Here is a 22,948-nt window from a genome sequence, read left to right on the forward strand (position 1 = left end):
GAAAGAGAGAGAGAGAGAGAGCGCGAGTGCACATGAGCCAGGGAGAGGGACAGAGGGAGAGGGAGAGGGAGAAGCAGATTCCCCACCGAGCAGGGAGCCCGACGCAGACCTCCATCCCAGGACCTTGAGATCATGACCAGCCGAAGCCAGATACCTAATGAACTGAGCCACCCAGGCGCCCCCACTCCTGTAATTTCAAACAGTGTGTCGATCAACCAAGTTAACGCTGGTATTTTACAATACAATACAAGGCTGCTTTCAGTGTACTTAAGACACGTACATTTATTTTTTGAAACCTCTGCTCTGGAAGAAGGACCAAACATAGTGTGATAGTTTCACGAACTTCTACTTATGGCTTCTTTTCAAATGGTTGGGTTTGCTGTGGGAACAACTAGGCTCTTTCTCATCTCTGACAACAGAAGTAGGCAGGCATGATGCGTGGAGGGAACGGTCTGAGGTTGCCTCTAGCGAGAGCCTTCTACAGAGAAGGCACTTAGAAAAAGCACCCCGCCTGGACACGCCGACCCAAGTCCTGAGGGGAAATGAGCCTGCCAGAGAACTGTAGTCTTTAGGCCAGAAAATAAACGAGAGAAGACACAACCGCACAGACACTGTCTTGCATTTATTCACACAGAGGAATTAAGAATCCGTACAAATAATAAACATTGCTTTAAATACAAATAAATAGCTCTGGTTTCTAAAGGAAACAATTCTAGATAATTCAAAGTTAAGTATTTTCTAGGTTCCTATTAAAAATAGAGACTATTTTGCATTAATTAAGTCCTATTCCACCATACCCTTTGAGGACGTAAGGATAAAATGGTGAATTCTGTACTCATAAGAAGTCACCAGAAAAATGGGAGATTATTGCTCCCATCTCCCTGAACTATCCCTCAAATGGAAGGAGAGTTACTTGCATCATAAACAGAGCTAATAAATGCAGAAAGTATTTAATATCTAAAGATAACTAAAAAGATTTACCTTGGGAAAGGGGATGAAAACTTCTCTGAACCGGTTCTGTGAACTCTGAATCCTTACTATGCCCAAGATTTGGTTCAAATGTCTTCAACTCACTTATGCTCATAGGAAAACTTGAATTCCTAACGTGAAAGCTTCCTCTTGTGAGCAGTGATCACGGTAAGGTGTCTAATCACTAAGAATGGCGCCTCGCTCTCAGAATGATTTACCTGGCCAAGAAGCAAAGGCGCTGCCCCGTGGAACAGCCTGTCAACCAGGCACCAAAATCACCCAAATTGCTGACAGAAACGCGCTCCCCCATCTGCGGATTTATTGTTCTTCCTCTGTTCTTATAGTTAAGATATTCCAACTGGCAAAACGTATCTGGGCAGAAGTATGTTCTATGAAGGACGAGTCATTTGAAAGTCATGCAGTCTTTGAAGCCTTTAAGAACTACAGAAAACAGGAGGTCATTTTACAATGGTGGCACCAGACCAGGGCCTGCTCCGTTGACTTTCTGTGTCCACCGCATGTCCTCTCCTCAAGCTGCACAAGACAGTTCAATTTCTTCAACACACCCCCCTACATAATTATTAATAAACAGTATGCTTGACAGAGATATAGCAACAATTAGGTTTTCCAAGAAATTTTGCTTTTTCTATTTAGATTGACCATGATACAATTCCAAATAGAACATTCTCATGCTGTAAAAAACAATCTCATGCAGTAAGTGCAATTTTAAAAGTCCCATGTTAATAACAACATTTGGTATTATAGAAGGCAGGATTATTTAGATTTTTAAAAAAATGATCACTATAGAATAAAGACTGGATTTCCAAAGAGAACTTCCGTTGTGGTATAAAATGCTATATTTGAATCTACAGCTTTGTTGATGCAGACAATGTTAAGATATACACCATGTTTTCCTAACTGGGATTTTGAAACAGTAACCATAATTCTTAAACAGATTACCACAACATATGCTCAAAGAATCAGCTCCCTTTTGCCAAGAACTTTTTCTTTTTAGTCCAGTTGAAGGGATTTCCATAATAAATTCCGGAACAATAGTTCTCAACATGATTCAAAATCTATTTCCCTCCCTCTTACTTTTTCTTTATGTTGTAAAGACATTTGAGCATAGAAAAACACTTTTTTTTTTTGAAAGACGGACGTTAATAACGTCAGTTTCCTGATTTAAATAATAAACATTTCTTATGTTTGCCTTTCTCTCTGGCATACTATATGTTTCTGGAGTTACAAATCCAAACAAAACAGCCAACCAGAGCATCCCAGTGTTCAAATTACAATTTTGGATACAATCCTATTTATTCTGGATGATGCTCAATTCCACACATACTTCAGGGAAGAAACATCCATGAGAACATCCAAAAATGTTACGTTACCAAACGCTAACATGTGATTGTGCTCTGTTGGGTAGTGCCATTCACATCGACAAAGTACAAAGGCAGAGAAATTCGGGTGTGGAGACCAATTTGCTTTTGCTGCCGCAATAATTCATAACCATCATCTTCGAGATTTCCAAGCTGTTCTAGAATAAGGAGTAGTCCTTTTTTTATCTGGAGGCTTAAAGTAGGAATAAACAGGTGCTGCTGGGTACTCTGCATCAGGATTTTCTGCCATCATTTTCAGCTTTGCTTCAATGGCTTTTATCTTTGCAGTGACACTGGAAAAAGGACAGCAGAGGATCAGAGTGGGCCTGGGTGCACTCAGGAAATACGTGTGCATCTCATCTTCCTTGTGCCTTTTATGCATATCACAGAGGCAACAAGATAACTCAAATATGAATATGCAAATATGTCACGTAAAACACACACCCAAGTAACATTTTAAGAAAGAGATCAAACCTAAACCATCTATTAAATGTTTACTAAAAACTCAGACACCGTTAGGTACTTCGCATGTGGCCACATTTAATCTTCAGACACAAACACTGTCTGACACCTTAGTACTAGGCAGATAGTGGGCACTCAAGTAATTCATGTAGAAACTGAAAGTGGGGTCTGGAAGAGATGTTGTACACTCGTGTGTTCACAGCAGCATTAGCCACAATGGTTAAAATGTAGAAGGAACCCAAGTGCTCATTGATGTATGAATGGATAAGCAAAATGTGGTATCGTATCATACCCTGGAAAATTATTGGGCTTTTACAGAGGAAGGGAATTCTGACATATGCTACAACACGGATGAACCTTGAGGGCGTTATGCTAAGGGAAACAAGCCAGTCACAAAAAGATAAAATACTGGGTGATTCCGCTTGTCTAAGGTACTTAGACTAGTCAAAATCATAGACATGAAGTGGATGGAGGGTTCCAGGGGCTTGGAAGAGGCGAGAATGGGAAGTTATTATTTAATGGGCATAGAGTGTCAGTTCTGCAAGATGAAAAGAATGATGGAGAAGGATGGTGGTAACGGTTGTACAACACTACGGATGTATTTGGTATCACTGAACTGTCCACCCAAAATGGATTAAGATGGTAAATGCTATTTTATGTGTCTTTTGCCACAATTAAAAAAATAAAATAATTCCTGTAGGACTGAAAACAACACTATAAGGTAGGTCACGCTCCTCATTTTGCAGACGAAAGACCGAGGCACAGGAAGGTCAGCCTGCCTAGTATTATGCAGCCAGTAAGTGGGAGAGCTGAGACTCAAGGCTATGAACTACTACAATGCACCACTTTTTGAATCACTGAATAATGATGGAAAATACACCCCGGAAATCCTACAAGATCTCTTTTTACTAACAAATAGGTGTTTCTAGATGCAATCATTTATGGAGTGCATACAATGAACCAGGCACTGGGCCCAGAATTTCACCTATATTGTTTCTAGTCCTTGTGGTAATAGCCACACTTTACAGATAAAGAAACACATGCAGAGAGGGAGTCATTTGCCCCGGGTTCACACAGCTAACAGCACAGCACAGCCAGGATTCAAACCTGGTATATTATCACCAAAGCCCTTGCTCTTTCCTCTCCATCAGGTTGGGAGCTGAGCACCTGAATTAGAGAGAAGGGGTGAGGAGACACTGCACAAGTTGGGAGGAATTCCCTTCCGACTGCCATCCTGGGACCAGAATGCAAAGCCCTCAGGCAGTGGGTATTCTATGACCCATGGTTCCCTTTCCATTCTCGATGCTGTCAGTGGTGTACAGACAGGGAGAGAAACTTGGAAGGGAACGTTACAATGGCCTTTTAGAGATCCTCAGAAAGTGTGCACCTGCTGCACACACACCTAACTTTACACGGCCAGTGCAGAATCAACCACCTACGTTACAATTAGAAAGAACACCAAGGTATTATCAAGATGCATTCCAGTACCTCCTCCATCAGCGGGACTGCCAGCCGCTGTTCTGTAGGAGTCATGAAAAAACAGCTTTCTCTAATTAGGTATAGATGCTAATACAAAGATGTAAGCTGAGGTTCTCTGGATTACAAAATAAATGTAAAACACTAGACTGTCTAATGTAAGTGCAAACACTAAAAAGAAAACTAAAGACACATCACTGTAACATGTAGAGCTCCAAGCATAAATGCATGGTCTCTTCCCAAGAGGAATCAGATTTCTAAAATCTGTGATCACCAAGGGAATATGGTTCCCAGTGAATCTACAAAAGTCATCATATGTTTTTTTTTTATTTCTGGGAGTAGAAAATAGTAAAAGAGAACAAAATTAAGAAATCAATGATATTAACTATTACATTTAATATTTACTATAAACATTAAATTTAGTAAGTTTATTTATAATATATGATATATAATAATTTATCAAATATTAAGTCCAATATTTTAGTAAGTATTAAAAAATTAATCAATGATATTAAACTATTAACTATCAAATTAATTTTACTTTGCTAACTTTGTCACTCCTGAAAACATTTCAGGGTCACCCTTCCCTGCAGCTTAATGAGATGCTCACAAATCTGTTTCGTTTGGCGCAGAAAATACACAAGAAAGGTTGTTTGCTGTCTGGTCCTCCATCCAAATAGGCATCATTTTCCTGACTTTGCGACTGCATGCTGATTTCTAACCCTTTCAGGACATGGATGCTCCTTCACCTATCTGCTTTCCCTCCCTTGCAATAGGCTTCAGGACTGTATCCCTGCGTTTGCAGCATGAAGTTTCTTTGAAGTAGTAAGTCAAAGACTGACTTTTGTAGTCCAGGAGGCCTGGCTTTGAATCTGGAATCTGCTATTTGCTACCTGTGCGATCTTGGCCAAGATAGTTTACCTTGCTAAGTGCCAGCTTCCTTAGAGGTAAAAGATGACTATTACAGTCCTTTTACCAGAATTTTTATAATTAAATGACATATGGCATGTGAAGTCTTTAGCACAGTGCCTGATTTAGAGTAACTTCAATAAATCCTGGATGGTGCTATTGTTAAAATTTCTCCCTAGGCTATAACGCAGGGGGAAAAAAACCACAAAACCCCAAAACCCTCTACTTCTGCTCAACCATCCACTTAACTTCCCCTTTCTCCACCCAGGCCTTCGTTCCTTCTGTTTTGAATTAACTCCGAAGAAGTAACTGACAACGTGTGCACACTAGAAGCAACACTGTTGCTGTCACAGAAGCCAGCAGAGAGACTGAAGGTACTCTGGGTAAAGGAACTCACAGCTGGAGAGGAAGTAGTGGACAATGACAAACGCCAATGAGACTTCAGGCCTCATGAAAAGGCTTCTTTTTAGGGTAAGGACTGTCTGACATACCTTGGTTTCCAGCGCCTAGCACACTGGCTCCTATGTGGCAGGTCCATCCAGCCTTTTCTGAGTGCATGAATTCTGCAAGTACGTGATCTTAGGGGTGTGCAAGGAGAGGGTATGTACGCCTTCTGGACATTAACTGAACACATCTCTCAACACGTCAAAAGTTAGTACATTCTATCCTGAATTCAGAGTCTAAAGAGTCACTGAAGTATGAAAAAAGGCTTGGAGTGAAGAAGGGGCTCACGCTCTTGAATACTTGTGTCTTTCTGTAGTACACCATCTTACCTTAGGTTAGACTGAGTGGGCTCAGTGCTTGAGGATGGCTCAAGACTGATAGGAAGGATCTTATCATTCTTGTTATGGTCATATCTCTGAAAGAAAAAGGGAAACCACTTGGGTGAGCAAAACCAGTCCTTTACTGCAGTGCGTAAGTTTAGAAACTCCAACCCCACCAGCATACCATTGGCGTATTTCTAGACCATCTGAGGACTGCTTTACGTTTAGAGTTAATGCAAAACTCCACACGGTTTTGGCCTAAAAGCTGTAAATTTAGAAAAAGAAGTTTAGAAGCCTCCCTTCTAGCCACTAGTCTTCCTTATTTGGTAGGGAAAGAACCTCGTCTTTCAAATTCACAGATGGTATAAATACACAATACGATTGCCCTCCTACACTCTTGTTTTAACTGTCACATATCACCTCTTACAATATTTACTTTGCTTTATTCAAAACACTTAAAAATTTGGCTAGACTTTTGCAAAGTACCAAGCATAACATTCAACTCTCAACAGGCCTGACTAGAGAAGCAAAGTATTAAGAGCTTTCAGCCACTGATGGAGAAAACATCCTATGGCAAAAGGCAGTTTAATTTGATGTCAGATAATTATACACCTCTTATAAAAAGTAAATTAAATACTAAAGAGTAATCAGGAGCCTGTGGTCAAAAAGACTTGTAGGAGAAGAGAACCACAAGGTATTGAGATCTCAAATGAAAGACAGAAACAAGGATGATTTGTGTTATGTGTCTCTTCAATGAGACACAGAATGAGAAAAGGAAAGTCAGTCTGGCAAATGAGACTTGTTTTTCCTTTGAGTAAAAAAGCATTTGGCAATTCTCTGTTGTTTCTATTTTGAAGGCAATGTGTCCTAGAAATTGAGAAGGCTCCGTGATGACCTGAGACCCTCATAAGGACCCAAACTGTCTGAGCTGTTTTTCACTTTGGACCCTGAGCACAAGTGCTTCATGCTCCTATAGCTAAAGACTGAAGCTCCAATCTTCATTGCCACAGACCTCTTTACAGGCAGGTCTGTCAAGACCCCACCATAAAGGAAGAGAACCAATTCTTGGGATCGTTCCAGTCCCCAGACTTTTGCACCTTGGGCCAGGTGAAACAGAAGCCATTCTTCTTTTCTTTTTTTTTTAATGGCCCAATCTTTTCCAGTGCAGTCTCCCAAGAGACCAGCTATAAGATGAACAAGGCGACTGGCCACTTCTTGGGCTCTGGAGACAATTCAGACCGCAAAGTACCACAAGTAACTCTCAAACTCCCTGGAGTAATGAGATGCCGGTGCTTTAAGCACTCCTACAAACTCCCCATTTCTCAAGCGTTTAGGATAAACATATTCAAAGTCTCCACAGGACTGAGAGGCTGGGGAGAGTCTAATAATGCCGAAAGCAACTAATTTTTAAAAATAAATACATTTTTCTCCTCCAAAGAACATCCCCCACCAAAAACATGATAGAGGTCTGAGTATACACACCAGCCACATGGAAAAATCAATCAAAAACAGAATCTGGGGGTATGTGGAGAGAAACAATGAAGGAACTTAATCCCTCCTGAGATGTTTCTCAAAAGAAAAATCTGGCAACACACATGGTAAATACAAGTAGGAGACCAAAGTATGCTCCAGATGTGAAGAGGCTGGGATGCAAACGGGTAAAGTGGACAGCTATCTTCTGGAAAACTCAGTTCGGGTGAGCTCGGTACTGTCTTTCCAGCCCAGCAGACTTACCTTCACTTGCGCGTGAGCCCACCGTACCACCAGCTTCTTGGACAGAGCCAGCTTGCCATTGAGACATTGGATGGCTTGTTCTGCTTCCTGTCCGGGAAAGGGACGGATGTTAGCCAAAAATTCAAATGCCTAATTAGCTGTACGTATCTCACAGGGCCGCACCAGCTTTGATGGCTGCAATCCTAACCAGACTGCCTTTGATAAACAGCTTGCAAAGGGTGTACAATAAAGAAAAAAGGCAGAATAACAGGAAGGGCATGAGTTTTGTAAAGTCAGTCAAACAAAAACGGTGGCTGTCGCTTATTGCCAGTGTAATGGTCCCTTAATCTCTGTGAATATTAGCCTCTTCACCTATAAAATATGGGTAATATGACTAGCGCTCAATCAAGCAATGTTACCAGATTGTTCTTACTAGTTGATACCTTTCTATACACTGTGGTAACAAATTTACTTCCCTTCAGGGACCTTGGAACTGTACCCCAGACTAGGGCTTATACTCTGGATCCAAAGCGAGAAACAGTAACGGCTTCAAACGATATGGGAGTGAAGGAAACCAGGCCGGAAAAAGCAGGAGTGAGTCAAAGAGCCTGTGAGCAAGGTATTTGTGTGAGCCAATCTACGCACCTGGCTTTTGGAGCCAAAAGTTCCCTGACCCTTTCCCTATCACAGACAGGAGCAACAAGGTTAAAAGGAATTCCTGAAGCTGGGTAAGAGTCACTCTAGGACATTCCCAGGAAGCCTGGTCGTACTTTTCCATCCTGCCAAACCTTCTCGGCTCCATTTGTATCCAAGAGGCATTTGGCCAAGCATAACCCACGTTTACCAGCGGGTGAAGAAGCCCCGAAGGAACAGGAAGAGGAACAAGACGAACCTATCTGAGACCGCAGTGTGACAGCGGCAGATTTCCCAGTCTGGTGTTACCGGTGATCCTCTCATCCCTCTGGAGCTCGCCAGCAGGACATTCAACAAATATCTGAGACTCACTAGGTGTCATCCACTGGAGAGTCACTGACATCCTTGCTTAGCAGTTACAGAGACAGATTAGAGATGTTTTACTCTTCAAGTTTAATCTAGTTGATTAGAATTTACGTGGTACTCTCTATTGATTGTACAGCATTAGCAGTCATAAGACACCAGCAAGGGGATAAATGTTTCCCCCCAAAATTTCCAATCTCTGTATGTCACTTCAGAGTTCATGTATGTAACACCATGATTAAAGGCCAATGGTACTTTCCTATATTCCCTTATCTATTCTCTCAACTTCCTGGAAGGTAAGGAAGGTATTTTTAATCCCAATTTTTAAATGAAAACTGAGGCCAAAAGAGGTTAAGAGATGGGCCCCAAGTTGATAAATGAAAGAGCCAGCAGCAGAAGCTAGGCTTTGTGACTTATAATCCAGTGTTTCAAAACCAACATCTAGCCCAGCATGACCACTGACTTTAGCTGTCTGCTAAATCACACTCTATCATTAGTGAAGAAAAAACTATTTAAAAATGCTAACCAGGGACGCCTGGGTGGCTCAGTTGGTTAAGCAGCTGCCTTCGGCTCAGGTCATGATCCCAGAGTCCTGGGATCAAGTCCCACATCGGGCTCCTTGTTCTGTGAGGAGCCTGCTTCTCCCTCTGCCTCTGCCTGCCACTCTGTCTGCCTGTGCTCGCTCTCTCTCTCTCAAAAAAAAAAAAAAAAAACAAGAAAAAAAATGCTAACCACACACAGCATCCTTCCAGTCCCCCCATTTAGAACAGCAATGTATCCCTCAGGGCCGATCTCATCTGCAAAAGTTAGAGGAAACTGAAAGAATCCCAGCATAGATAAAGACAAATGACACTCTCATACAGTCTCAGAACATCGTGACACGTCATCGCTTGAAGGCAACTGGCAGTCGTATCCAGAAGTATGCAAGGACTTTGTTGACGCCTCCCCATTTCCGTGGATACACGTATATGTGAACATAACCACAGGCGTGCAGATATTCACTAACACAGTTTATACTCGTGAGCCCCTGGGGACCACTTAAATAGCTAACAGTCGGGGACGAGTCAAATAACTTACTATATATTCCTATGATGAAATATTGCACGGTTATCAAAAATTATGTCGGCTCATTTAAAAAAAATTTTTTTTAAAGATTTTATTTATTTATTTGAGAGGAAAAGAATATGAGAGAGAGAGAGAGAGCGTGCGCGCGAGCGAGCATGAGAAGGGGAAGGGAGGGTCAGCGGGAGAAGCAGACTGCCTGCCAAGCAAGGAGCCTGATGTGGGACTCGATCCCCTGGAACTCGATCCTGGGACTCCAGAATCATGACCTGAGCCAAAGGCAGTCGCTTAACCAACTGAGCCACCCAGGTGTCCGATGTTGATTCATTTTTAAATTGAGGTCTAAGTTACATATAACAAAATGTATATACTAAAGCTCTATCAGTGAAGTTTTACAAATATGTAGTCACACTGGTGAAACCACAGTAACACGATACACAAAGTTATCTGGATATACAGTATCATGATATAGAAAGTTATCTGGATATGTACTAGAGAACAGAAAATTCTTAATACTTTGAGTGGTAAACAGGATGGTATAATCTTTCTGTGCTCTAAGCCATACGTGTGTGTGCACATGTGAATGTAAAGAAAGATCTATAACTAAATATTAACAGTGATTATTTCTGGGTATTGGGCTGATTAAGGGAAGTCACCGATCTGTATTTTCATCTACAACTAATAAATATTACTTTTATAACAAGAAAAACATCCAAATAGATTATTAATGCAACAATAACTAGGCAAAGTCTTTCCACATGACGAATAAAGTTATAGAGGATATTAAACAGTATGTCTGTATTTAATAACATTCAAATTCAATTTCTTTATCAAGGCATGTCCACCCAGAGGACAGATATAATGCTACTGCAAGAAGATACACATATATAGCATGGTTGAAGCTGAAAGCTCTCCTCCTTCCTATATATTCCAATCCGTATGCAGTTGTTCTGAGACACTGAGAAGAAGGGTACATTTTTAAGAAATCAAAATAAAAGAGTTTGTGGGTGGCTCACCACACACAGGGAGGGTTTCTGCACCACGGGGCAAAACTATTGAAAGAAAAGGAGGCTTTGTTGGCCTGCCACTAAAGGAACAAACAAACCAGAACAGGGAGGAGGATGTCCATGTGCTTAATGTGGGCACCCCAAAGCATCTGGTCAGAAAAGTAGGTCAGCCGCCTGAGACCGGGAGCCTGGGGAGGGGAGATTTTGAAAGCTGTTCACTCCTTCGTATACCGAGGGTCTCCTCCAGGATGCACAGCAAGGCACACAGAGAGGAACCTGACCGGCTCCTGCCCGCAAGGCACCGCTATTCTGAGCAGTCGAGAGAGATTCAGCAAGAAGTGGGGGAGTATAAGAAACACCATGAAAGGGGAGAGGTTCCATTACCTGCTTTGTTTCAAAGTTCACGAAACAGTACCCGCGGGGCTGCCCCTCCAATGCACCTGACTTGTGGAAGAGGAAGTCGAACTGCTTGACTGTGCCGAACTTCTGGAGGAGCTTGAGGAGGTGGTATCTGCAGAGAAATCACAGCCCGTGAGCACACTCTGGGCACTGGGACAGCCACTCGGGCTCAAGCATGAGATAAAAGCAGGAGATAATTTACCCTGGGTGGGGGGAAATCTCACACCCCCACCCCCTGCCTTTTTCCAAACTGCTGCGTTAGCTTATTTGGCAAACAGACGTGTTTGCTTGTCTTTGGAATGGGAACTCGAACTGTCATGGCTATGCGTCTGTCCAGCACAAAAATACCAAACAAAAAGCCACACCTAACAAACAGCTGTCTGGCCCACAAGCACCATGTGCTTTTCTTTTGGAGAAAAGCTCAAAAGACAGTGTTGCTTTATTTTTTTTTAAAATTTCTTGGCAATGAACTAGTATTTGTGCATAACTACAACTCCATCAGGAACATAGACCCACACTCCAAATGCCAAAACCTACCCTATTTCAAAAATACATAAAGTAGTAAACACATACACACTCACACAAACAGAAAAACAACTCTGGAGGACTTCTGTAATACATTCCATAATTAATCATTAGCTTCGAATTGCACTTGTGAGAAGCTCTGCCAAAAACCAAACCACAGCTAGTGGCCTTTCCGTAAGTGCCTGTGAGTTTCGATCCCTGATGTGACCGAATGTTAGGGACAATGCGGAACCACAATGTGCCGGAGGCTAGTCTCCCGGAGGGCAGGGGAACCTGGCCAGTCCTATAAATCACCCAGTTGTGGGTAACTAAGCCACTTCAGTTGCTTTAACACAGCTTACACTTTGGAGCACGATCGATTAAAGAAAAGGGATGGCCCAGGAAGAATTTTTTTCCAGGCAGGAGGTTCACCCCTAGCTCTTATTTGCCATTCCGCCCCTCATCCTCTCTTGGATTCCTTTCTCTAAAACTTATTTGGTTTCTATAGAGCTTCTAAGTTATTCAAACAGATGTGGCCTTAACAGGTTGCTGTGGCCAATCTCAATTCCGACTTCCTGTCATCTGATGTAAGGGTGAGACAAACCAACAGCTCTCCCGTTTCCTTTTCCTTTGGCCTTCCTCCTGGCATCCTCCACACTATTCAAATGGAGTCAAGGCTTTCTCTAAACAATGCTGTCCCTGTGATACTAAAAAGGTATCAGCCCACATGCTAAATCTGTTATTACTGGGAATTCTACCCCACAGGGAGTCAGTAAAGCTGTCGTTACAGCCACATTTATATTCACATTGTTTTCTAGGAGAAACTCATCAAGATTTTATTCTTGAGTAAGAATCTCCTTTGGGAGGCAGAAAGATATGAAGTGGATCATAAGCTATATATATTAAATCTCATACAAATGCACATCAACAAGCAAGCCCATTATCCTGGATCAGGTGCCTGACAGTGGAGCAAGGAAGACATAATACAGGTCTTGCACTGGGGCAGGATACAAGGATCCCAAGGCATACTGTGGACATTAATCTGGTCTTTAGACAGGTTTTGAAAGGGAAAACAACTGTAACCCCCTACATTTTAAATTCTCAACTCCCATCAGGAGACTTCGGCTGCTAGTGAGGATGTAGGAGGTGATCCTTCAGGGGAAAGAGAGATACCTCAAGTGCAAATTTCTGGTTTTACTTGATTTTTGATTAGGCATACAGTAAGGGTGAACCTCTCAAATGCAGACAGATGGGCTGGAAGAGTCTCCCCTGGGTGTCTAATTAATTAATCTCTATGTACTAATTAATTAATTAATCTCTACATCCAATTTAGGGCTCGAACTCATGACCCTGCCATCAAGAGTTGCACGCTCCACTGACTAAGCTGGCCAGGCGCCCCTCCCCTGGGTCTTCAACTCACAGCTACATCTGCCACTTACTATGCCCATGTGTTAGTTGCCATGAATGGTGGGTCAAACCCATTTTTCTAAAAAACAATCTAAGGGCTACTGTGGGCTGGTCATCTTTTCATCAGCTCCATTCTGCTTAATAGCAGGAAGGTAAGGCGATCGGCATTTCCTAGGAAATGAATTTTAATTTACTCAGAAAAAAAAAATGCCGACAGATTATTCTTTGAAAAGCTAACAAATACATTCTGCCCGAAGAGTGCGACCTTAAGATTCCAGGAACATCTGCTTAGGACTGTCTTTCAACTTCTCCAGGATTTCTTTCCTTGTTTGATAATTTCTTGAAATTATCGGAACACCGAAACAAAAGGAATGAAATGTTTACTATTTTGCTTCCTGGAGATGAGGACTGCAAGCTCTGATAGTGAAAAAAGCCTGAAGAATCTTGCTTTCACATCTGCAAGCACTTTCATCTGTTGCTGAAGTATGGGAGGGCTTACTACTCATCAGAGCCTTGCTTCGCTTAATGAAACGTGGGCCCTGTAGCTTCAGGAGCTAGTACACCAGTCCCAACATATTTCTGCAACTTAGTGCTTTCCATATTGGGTCTTGAAAATGGCCTTCCTGCCTAATGGCACAGAAGTAATTAATTTACACAGATGTTAAAATAGACACCTACTACTTGTCAAAAACTGTTTTAGGCACTTGAACAACTAGAACCCTGCCTTCAAGGACCTCACATCCTGGTTAGAGGAGAGATGTATGCGATCAAAAAATTGCAAAACACTATGATATTTGCACACAGAGGTATGTACATGAGCACACAGATGAAAGGCCCAATTGTGCAGGGGGCATGGTTATTAGTGAATATCAGGTACAAAGACATAAAGGTGAAAAAGAGTCTGCTCTATTGGAAAAGAGTGGGGGTAGGGCAGTTCAGCAATGAGGCTGAAAGGCAGGCAGGGGACAGGTTGTGAAGGACGCTGGTGTCCTTAGTGAGGGAATTTCAGTTTGATGGTAGGCAATGGGAAGTCAGTGAAATGACAGGACTATTTTAAATGCATAATTTTAGCAAAAAATTTTTTTATAAACTTACAGAAATTATTATTTGCTAGGTCTTTATGTTCTCTGTTCTGTATGTTATTAAATAGTGTCACTGGGTTTCAAATTTAAGTAGCGAACAGTAAAGGCTGATTCATGCAAACCAAGGCATTAAAAGAAGCATGAATCATAATGGAAAAATAAGGAAAAGGGTGAGAAAGCCAGGGTTTCTTTGGGGGTAAACACACTGTTCTCCCACATCCATGCACATGCTCTAGTCATCTCTGAAACTCGACCTCAGAAGGACATTTCCCCCTGGATGGCTCTCCACTGCCTTTAAATTTACTTTGTATAACCCACACTGACCACCTCCCTCCACAAACAGATGCCCTTTCCAGCTATTCCACCGGTCAGTGTCGACACGATTCTCCATTTCTCAGGCAAGAAACATCAGGGTCATCCTCAATTCTCTGTTCTTCAATCATGTTCTTCATCTCTTACACCATCTCTTAGACTGACTTCCAAGTTCATTGTCTCTACCTAGATGATAGACAGGCCTAGTTTCTGGCAGTCTCTTCTAGCTAATGTTCGTTGTTAGTCTTTGCTCCTCCAACCCACTCTACATACTGATGTCTCATTTCCCCACTAAAACAGCACTTTCATGTTGTCAGTATCCTGTTAAACACCCACAGCAAGTCTCTTCCACAAGAAATTCAAATTTCTTGTCTGAGTAAATTTTAAAGACCCTGTCTTAATCTGATAGTATTCTATCTACCCAATTACTGTTTTCACTATCACTTAGTATTCAACCTCTCCTTTAGTCAAAAAGGTCCTCCTGATATTCTGCTCACCCACTCTTTCTTACTTCTACTTATACCCTCTACTTAGAATGTCCCATCTTTTAGAATCTCTGCTGGCTTTGCTCTTCATTTTTTTTTTTTTTAAAGATTTTTATTTATTTAATTAACACAGAGAGAGAGAGAGAGAGATCACAAGTAGGCAGAGAGGCAGGCAGAGAGAGAGAGGAGGAAGCAGGCTCCCTGCTGAGCAGAGAGCCCAATGCAGGGTTGGATCCCAGGACCCTGAGATCATGACCTGAGCCGAAGGCAGAGGCTTAACCCACTGAGCCACCCAGGCACCCCTTGCTCTTCATTTCTCCTTATGAGCTGTGCAGTGGCTACCAATTTGGCTTCCCATACAGCACATTTAATGTTTGAAAAAGAGAGCCAGCATTAATCCTTTCAGAGGAAACCAGTGTGGAAAACAGACAATGTCTAAGGACATTAACTTTTTTGGCTTCTCTGCTGCAGGCACTAGCAACGGTATATGGAGGTACTGTTTTTACCCTATGGTAAGACTGGGTCCCACAGCAATTTAAAAGAAGTCCTTACATTTTAAAATTTCATTTTATTTTATTTTTATTTTTGTGAAAATTTTTTTTAATTTTTTAAAATTTATTTTCAGCCTAACAGTATTCAATACATTTTAAAATTTCAAATAGGATACTTTAGGTTATGATTTTTCTGTTATGTGGACTATTAGAATATCTGCGCAAAGAGCACTAAATTAGGTAACAGGAGTTAGTCCCATCATTAACTACTTTTCAGTATACTAAGTCAACCTACTTAACTCTTCCTGTCCCAAAGAACAGGGAAAGGGGCACCTGGGTGGCTCAGTTGCTTAAGTGTGTCTGACTCTTAATCTCAAGTCTTGATCTCAGGGTCGTGAGTTCAAGTCTTGCATTGAGCTCCATGATGGGTATGGAGCCTACTTAAAAATAAATAAATAAATACAAGGAAAATATTATATCTTCTACTTGACTCACAACAATGTTATGAGTTTAAATAAGAGGAACTAATACAGTACCAGAGCTAGAAGAAATGTGTAGATCATTAGTTGAACATTCTCACCTTATAGGTTAGAAATATGAAATGTAACAGAATTGGGAGGAATCAGAATAGGCTATAAAGAACATGGGTTTGGGATCTGCTACCTCCATGAATAATACATCATTACTCCCTTAAAGCTAAACCTCTAAGACCTATTTGGTCGTACTTGGCAGCTAGCATGGCCATGAGATGGTGAATACTGCAACCACAAAATAACAAACACAAATCAACATGAATAAGTATTTCATGCTAACCATAGCTATGACTGGTAGCTGCATCTTTTTTTCCTCTCTTTTTTTTTTAAAGATTTTATTTATTTATTTGACAGACAAGAGATCACAAGTAGGCAGAGCAGCAGGCAGAGAGAGAGGAAGGGAAGCAGGTTCCCTGCTGAGCAGAGAGCCTGATGCGGGGCTTGATCCCAGAACCCTGGGATCATGACCTGAGCCTAAGGCAGAGGCTTTACCCACTGAGCCACCCAGGCGCCCCTGGTAGCTGTATCTTTAAAAAGAAATTTATTACTATTTAACAAATCAGTTTGTTTGGCAGAGAAAATGTTTTAACATAAGGAATCCAGAGAAGAAAAACAGTGAACAAAATTGCAGATGACACAGAGGTGGGGAAGCCACAGGTAGACCCTGAGAAGCCATGATGTGCTGTTCAGCACGTTATGCCCACCTTCGCCTTGACATAAAAAGGGCAGAGATACCAGTAGGAAAGTTTTGTTTCAATATTCCTGATAATGCTCTAACTGAAGAAAACATTCATTTATGACACAAACTGAGGTGGCAGATGCCCATTTGAACCTTCCTATCAAGCAACAGGACACAATCAGAACAAGCCTCATTATGGTGAACTGCAGCCAAAACAATGAAGTGTTTCCACGCCCCAGATTTCCATTCAGACGAGCAGAGGTGGGAATAGAAAACACCTCGGGAGCATCCTTTCACAGCTTGGGTTTTAGATGATGGAAACAGCTTCTCTGATCAACAGACATGATTGAGAGGCTCGGCTGATTCACACATTCATCCTCAAAGCCATGAACCATAAAGAGAACCAAAATAAATGCACAGTTCATATTCCAGAGCCCCAGTGACCAAGGTAACATAACATGGGGACAACGTATCTTAAATGGCATCATAATTGCTAGAGGGACCCAAAGTTATCTATATTTAGCTGATCTGAACTTGAGCAGAATTAAAGAACTAAACTTTGTTATGATCCTGACCCATTAGTCCACATCTCCTTCCTTCTCCCAATCCCAACCCTCTATATACCTCTTCTCATCCTAGAGTCAAGTAAGTGGATTCTCTTGTTTCCCTCGCCCTACCTTTAACACTATTCCAAAGGGGGTAACTTCTAGGATTGATGGCATACTCCAGGTTTGCTTTAAGCACTGATCCCTCAGAGCCCGATCTACTCACTCCTTAACCATCCTGCCACCAACCATAGCCCGGTATCTACTGAGCAACAGGGAGAAGGAAAAAACCCCTTAATTCACTCTGCTAAGGGACTGCTTTCCATTATAATGGCCAGAGTACAAAGAGTGGGGAGTCAGGACAATTTAACTGCTTTTGTTATCCTGGATAAGGTACTTCCATGTCTTAGGACCTAGTTTCCTTTATTGTAGGATAAGAGAGCTGGATCATATCAGAGGTTTTCAAGTGTGCTCCATGGAGTCCTATAACTAACTTAGCACCAAAGAAAGGGTAGTGGTTGCCAAAAGGCTTTGGGTGGACCTCTCCCCAATCTTTAATCAGAGCAGCTCTGAGTTTTTATTTTAAAAACAGGTTCTGGTTACTTTAAGACAAGGTTCCTCAGATTTAAAACGTCTGAGCACTGCCTAGCATGACACTTGGCACACAAGTACTCGTATCATAATGACTGAATGAAAACCAAAGGGACTGATGTGATCTTTAAGATGCCTTCCAGCTCTGACCTTCTGTGGTTCCATGGCTGCTTCACATGAATTACAATCGAGTGGTACCCTCTGCCTGTTTGTGAAGATACAGAGACTTCTCCCGCTTGTTCCTTCATTTTGAGGAATAAGAGTATGCCGTGGGCTGATTCTAGAAAATAATGTGCTATAGTCACCGGGTACAAGGATTCAAATTGGTGAAAACGGGAAAACATTTTTGGCCAACAGAAAAAAAGAGGTATATGTTTTAAACCATACCCAAGCCTATGTTCTTGCAGAAGAGTTCAAATGTGAGAAAAATGTGAGCATAACAGGTTAATAACAAAAGCACATACCCTTCAAAGATAATTAAAACATAAACAAAAGGGCCAAAATATATCCTGAATCTCTTGAAAATTCTTCTGAACGTTATCAGTGCAAACATCCCAGTGTGGTAAGGGAATGATTTAAGATGACTCAGACTCACTCTGTGATCTTGGGGTCCAGGTTGCCAATCCATAACCGGTGCCCTTCCTGCAGGGAACCCTCTGAAAGGATGGATGCGTTCTCCAGGGGAAGAGTTTTGGTTTCTGCTTCCATCAATCTCTATGAAAAACTAAAGGAAATGTGAACATTCAGGCAGGAGAGGAGCAACACTGTGTGAACATGAGGCTTCAAATTCAATTCAACAAACATTTATTCAAGGAGGGCAAGCTTTGGCCAGTTCTTCAAAGGCCCCGGTCATTCCACAACCAGGGCCCCAGCACCAGTTCCCTTGGGACAGCTCCTCTGGCAGCCAGAGTGCAAAAGCTTCCATTTAAGGTGAAAGGGGCGGGGTTCTGTGTACAGAAACTAATTTTCCTCTTCTGAAGCCAGAGGCAGACTGGGCAGGAGGCCAAAGTCTCTTTTCTATTACTACATGATACTCCAGTTTAAAAATCGTCACCCCAAAATAAGTCTTGGAAATCACCAGAAAGAAGAGTGTTAATGGCACAAAAGGAGATGGGTGTGAAAGAGCAGCATACATGTCTTCCTCATGGAAGAGGCCATCTAGGAAATTTAAAGCTGTAGATATTGGAGTTAGAAATCGGTTTGAAAACGGGTTGTGTGACTTGGTGAATAACCTGAACATTCTAGGCCTCCATTTCCTCATACATACGAGGAATGGCGAGGACAGTACTTATCTTACAGGGCTGTTGTGAAGATGAGAGACAGTGCATTTAAAATCATTAAACACTGCATCTAACAGCAGCCAGCGACCAATAAATGTTCACTAGCATCACGTTTAATATTACGGGAGAGACTCAGAAGAAGAAACTAACTCCTCCTTCGTCATTCCAGTTGCCCCATTTACTAGCTGTGTGACCTTGCTCAAGTTACTCTGCCAGTCTTTACCTGTTTCCACATCTCTGAAATGGAACAACACCTAATAAAAGTTGTGTGGATTTACTGAGTTAACACACCCAAAGCGTTAAGAATGCTGCATCACACCCAAGAAGCTTTCAAGTAAAGTTAGTTTAAATTATTACTAGTCTTTCATCCTGAAATGACTCATCTCACAACCAAAAATGGAGGATGAGGGTTATGATGGTAGAGGCAAGGGAAAAAACCTGGGGGTCAAGAAGACCTGGTTTCAAATTTTGGCATTTCCACTGGACGTCACTGCTCTCTAAGTTTGTTTCCTCATCTCTACATACTAAACCTTGCCCTGCTTGTAACTTAAGGTTGCTGAGGGCTAAAACTGAGATGACAGATGTAAAATAAAGCTTTAACAAATGTATAATGTGGTAGAGAAAGAAAAAAGAGCGGGGAAGACAGCAGGTTGTGCCAGACTTCAGAACTAGAATACACATACGAACCATGTGTCATGTAAGCAGATGTGCCTCAGAGGTCAGTGCTGCAGGAACTGTGTCCTAAAAACAACAGGTGACATATACTGAACATGTCATTATCTCTTATTCACCTCAGCAGAGCCTATGAAGTCTGGCACACGGTGGGCCCTAAGTAACTGTTCGTTGAACAAGTTTTCTAGCCCCACGTGTGAGGGTATTTTTCTTTCTCTCTCACTCCCATGCTCAATCTGTTCAGCAATGCATTGATAAGCAACTGCTAATTTCTAAGCCCAGGGCTATGTGCTGAATAGAGAAACGAATAAGCTATAGATCTTGCTCTTACCTCCTGAGAGAAAAGGTGAAACACACAGAAACAGAATCTCAGGAGGGGAAACAGAGGAGGAGAAACACTTTGTCTTCTCCCTGCTTTCCTTTCCTCCAATTTTCCTACAGATCACTCATTCATTTAATAAACAAACAAAAAAATGAGCTATTTCTAGGCATTGTCTGGACACTGGAGACAAAGCAGTGAACAGACAAGGTCCCCACTAGGGATGCTTGTATTTGGAAGAGGGGTGGGACAAAAGAAAACGAAAATAAATCAGCAAGATGTAATTACTGACAGCTGCAAACACAATTAAGCAAGGTAATTTGACAGCGAGATAGGGGTTGGACTACTTCAGGATTAGTGGAGAGGGAAGGCCTCTCTCCAGAACGTGACATTTCAGATGAGGCTTCAATGATAGAACCTCCTGATTTTCTCATGTCTGAAAACAGCAATACCAACAACTACCTAATATCACCGGAAAGTACCAAGTTTTAGTGGCAAGAGTACAGGATATGGGGCCAAAAGATCTATATTCAAATTCTGGCTTTTGTACCCAGTTATTGCATGGCTTAATAAATGTCTTCTCAGAAAAGCATTCCCTAAGGGTTGAGCTCCTTGTTAGTTTGTATCAAAGCCACCTTTCCTTTACATGTAATGCCAATTCAATATTATTTCCTATTCCATTTTCTATTTCCCTCTCTAGAATGTAAGCTTGCTTCTACATGGCAGGGCCCTACCTATCCTGATCATAGTTCTATCCCCAACACTTAGTATACTGCCTGGCTCGTCGCTGGTGCTCAATATTTACTGAATGAATGAATGAGGCTCCACCTGGAGCCTCCGTTTCTTCTTCCTTTCTAGAATGGGTACGATTATCCCTAACTCGTGGGTCGTTAAGCTTAAATGAGACAGTTTATCTGTGACAGCTCAGCACGGGGCCTTTTGAGGAACGATAAAGTGTAATGAGATCAAGATGGCATGCGACTATCAAAATCTTTTGGGTTTGCAATGGCGACAACCCCCTGTATTAACAGAGCTCACAAAACGCTGTAATCTATTTTCGCAGCTGACCTGCAACAACCTGGAAAGCAGGAAAAATCATACGGGGAAACTGAAGTCCAGAGAACCAAAGCCACTCGTTCCTAAAGCTAACGGTAACGGCAGGGTCAAGCCTGGAATTCCGGCTTCCCGATTCCTGGCCGCGAATTCCCAGACGCGATGGGTCATTTCTCCGATTGTTATTTCCGGGCTAGCGGCGGGACAATCCGGGGCGGGGCCTGAGAAGCCGTCTTGCTAGGGCAGTCTCCTCTGCGAGCCCCTTGCGGGGCCGACGCTGGGGTGCAGGGGCGCATCGCGGCCGGACTCACCTCCTGGCCTCGGCGTCGTCCCCTCGGCTCATGCCCCAGAAGCAGATCCCGACTCCGCGGCCCGACGGCCCACCAAGCGCGTACGCCTCACCGCCGCCCGCTGCCAGGCCGTCGGTGACGCGCTACGTCTGCGCCGCCGCACCGCCCCGTGACGTCATGGCGCCCGCGCCGCTGCCGTCACCGGGGCCGCGTAGGTCTTTTCCTAGTAACCTGGGCGATAGCTGGTGAGTGGCCTCTGCACAGCCTCGAGGCGCGCGCTGGGTCCGGGTGCCAGAGACTTCTACTCAAAGATTTCTGGGGACTTTAGGGAGTCTGATCGCTGTCCCCCGACCGGTTCCATTCGAGTCCGGCTTGACCTTTAAGGTTGGGGGCGGGACCTGTCGCTTCCCAGAGAGTTTCATGGGGTGGGGGCGGGGCTTGGCCCATCAGCTAGGGACTTCGAGGATGGCGGAGGGGGAGGGAGCTCACTCAATAGTAGCCACTACTTACTAGCCCACTATTTGGCAGGAGCATTTAATCTTCCCAGGGTAGTAGGTATTATTCCACCCCCTCCCCCGCCCCATGATGAAGAAATGGAAGCTCAGGGAAATAACTACCAGGGATGTGCGGCTAGTAAGTGATGGAGCTTAAATTACAAAGCCTCAACTTTTATTTTATTTTATTTTAAGATTTTATTTATTTATTGGGCAGACAGAGATCACAAGTAGGGAGAGAGAGAGGAGGAAGCAGACTCCCCTCTGAGCAGAGAGCCCGATGCGGGGCTCGATCCCAGAACCCTGGGATCATGACCCGAGCTGAAGGCAGAGGCCCCAACTCACTGAGCCACCCAGGCGCCCCTAAAACCTCAACTTTTAACCATTACTCTGTGTCTTCCCTCGGCGAGCAGTTACCATTTCAGTATCTGTTCTCTAGTTACAAAATGTTTCTGCGGCCCTTGTCTCATTCTATCGTCCTGGTAACCCTGACAAATAGTATTGTCATCTACATTTTTACAGATGAATTTGAGGTCCAGAGAGTTCGACCTAATGCAAGTTACATATCGAGGAAGTGTTAGAGCCAAGACTCTTTTCCAGGTCTTCTCTAACTTAGGTGCTGTTTTCCATTGACTACACTCCTTTGCACTACCCAGAATCTGGTCTGACCTTTCATTTTACAGTTGAGGAAACACAACCTAGGTGGGAGAAATGATTTGACAGAAGTCATATGTTGGTCGTAGAGCTGGCACAGATGCTTTTTGAGTACAGGTGGTTATGAATCTATAGAAGATGGTTGGCAGGAGAGAGGAAATAGAAATATTGGGATTCATACCTTCTAGCTCTTAGGCAAAAGCTCTTTCTCTACCTGTTAAAGTGTCTTATCCTCCTTTGGCTATGTCAGGGACATGATTCTATACTACAGTTGTGATACTATGAATAGTATAGCATCTATATAGTCAGTTGCTATAAACACCTTTACATGGCCCTGAATTTAGAGAACATACTCTCCTATATGTGGAAAATCTGGCAAACCAAGAGATCACCGAAGCACCGTGGAGAAGCAGACCCCAGG

The 22,948-nt window shown here is 42.7% G+C and overlaps 2 protein-coding genes across 6 annotated transcripts in view; one reads left to right on the forward strand and one right to left on the reverse strand.

The window, feature by feature from the left end:
* Positions 1-603: 603 nt before the first annotated feature.
* On the reverse strand, positions 604-21,533 carry RBM18 (RNA binding motif protein 18). Of its 3 annotated transcripts, none has more exons than XM_047699419.1 (6): positions 21,401-21,533; positions 18,361-18,489; positions 11,122-11,248; positions 7,694-7,780; positions 5,969-6,054; positions 604-2,641 (listed from the first exon to the last, which is right to left on the reverse strand). In XM_047699419.1, exons 2-6 carry the CDS (start codon positions 18,471-18,473, stop codon positions 2,482-2,484), a joined length of 573 nt encoding a protein of 190 aa, XP_047555375.1. In that variant the 5' UTR covers positions 18,474-18,489; positions 21,401-21,533; the 3' UTR covers positions 604-2,481. The 3 variants fall into 3 exon arrangements, with proteins under 3 accessions (XP_047555375.1, XP_047555378.1, XP_047555377.1); XM_047699422.1 differs by having other exon boundaries at positions 18,361-18,479; positions 21,401-21,531; XM_047699421.1 differs by lacking the exon at positions 21,401-21,533 and adding an exon at positions 21,105-21,246.
* MRRF (mitochondrial ribosome recycling factor) overlaps positions 21,431-22,948 on the forward strand; it is a 52,704-nt gene continuing 51,186 nt past the window's right edge. For all 3 annotated transcript variants that reach the window (XM_047699416.1, XM_047699418.1, XM_047699417.1), the window contains exon 1: positions 21,431-21,624. In XM_047699416.1, coding sequence (XP_047555372.1) covers positions 21,431-21,624 — 194 coding nt within the window. The remainder of the gene's footprint in view (positions 21,625-22,948) is intronic.

This window comes from Lutra lutra, chromosome 13 (genome assembly GCF_902655055.1).
Source record: "Lutra lutra chromosome 13, mLutLut1.2, whole genome shotgun sequence".
NCBI classification, from domain to species: Eukaryota; Metazoa; Chordata; class Mammalia; order Carnivora; family Mustelidae; genus Lutra; species Lutra lutra.

Excerpts from the sequence above, each read along its gene's own strand:
- RBM18 (XM_047699419.1), bottom strand. The coding sequence starts at position 18,473 with ATGGAAGCAGAAACCAAAACTCTTCCCCTGGAGAACGCATCCATCCTT. Across the intron at positions 7,781-11,121 it reads TGAACTTTGAAACAAAGCAG|GAAGCAGAACAAGCCATCCA; the intron begins GTAATGGAACCT and ends TTTCCCGGACAG. Across the intron at positions 2,642-5,968 it reads CCCACTCAGTCTAACCTAAG|TGTCACTGCAAAGATAAAAG; the intron begins GTAAGATGGTGT and ends TCCTTTTTCCAG.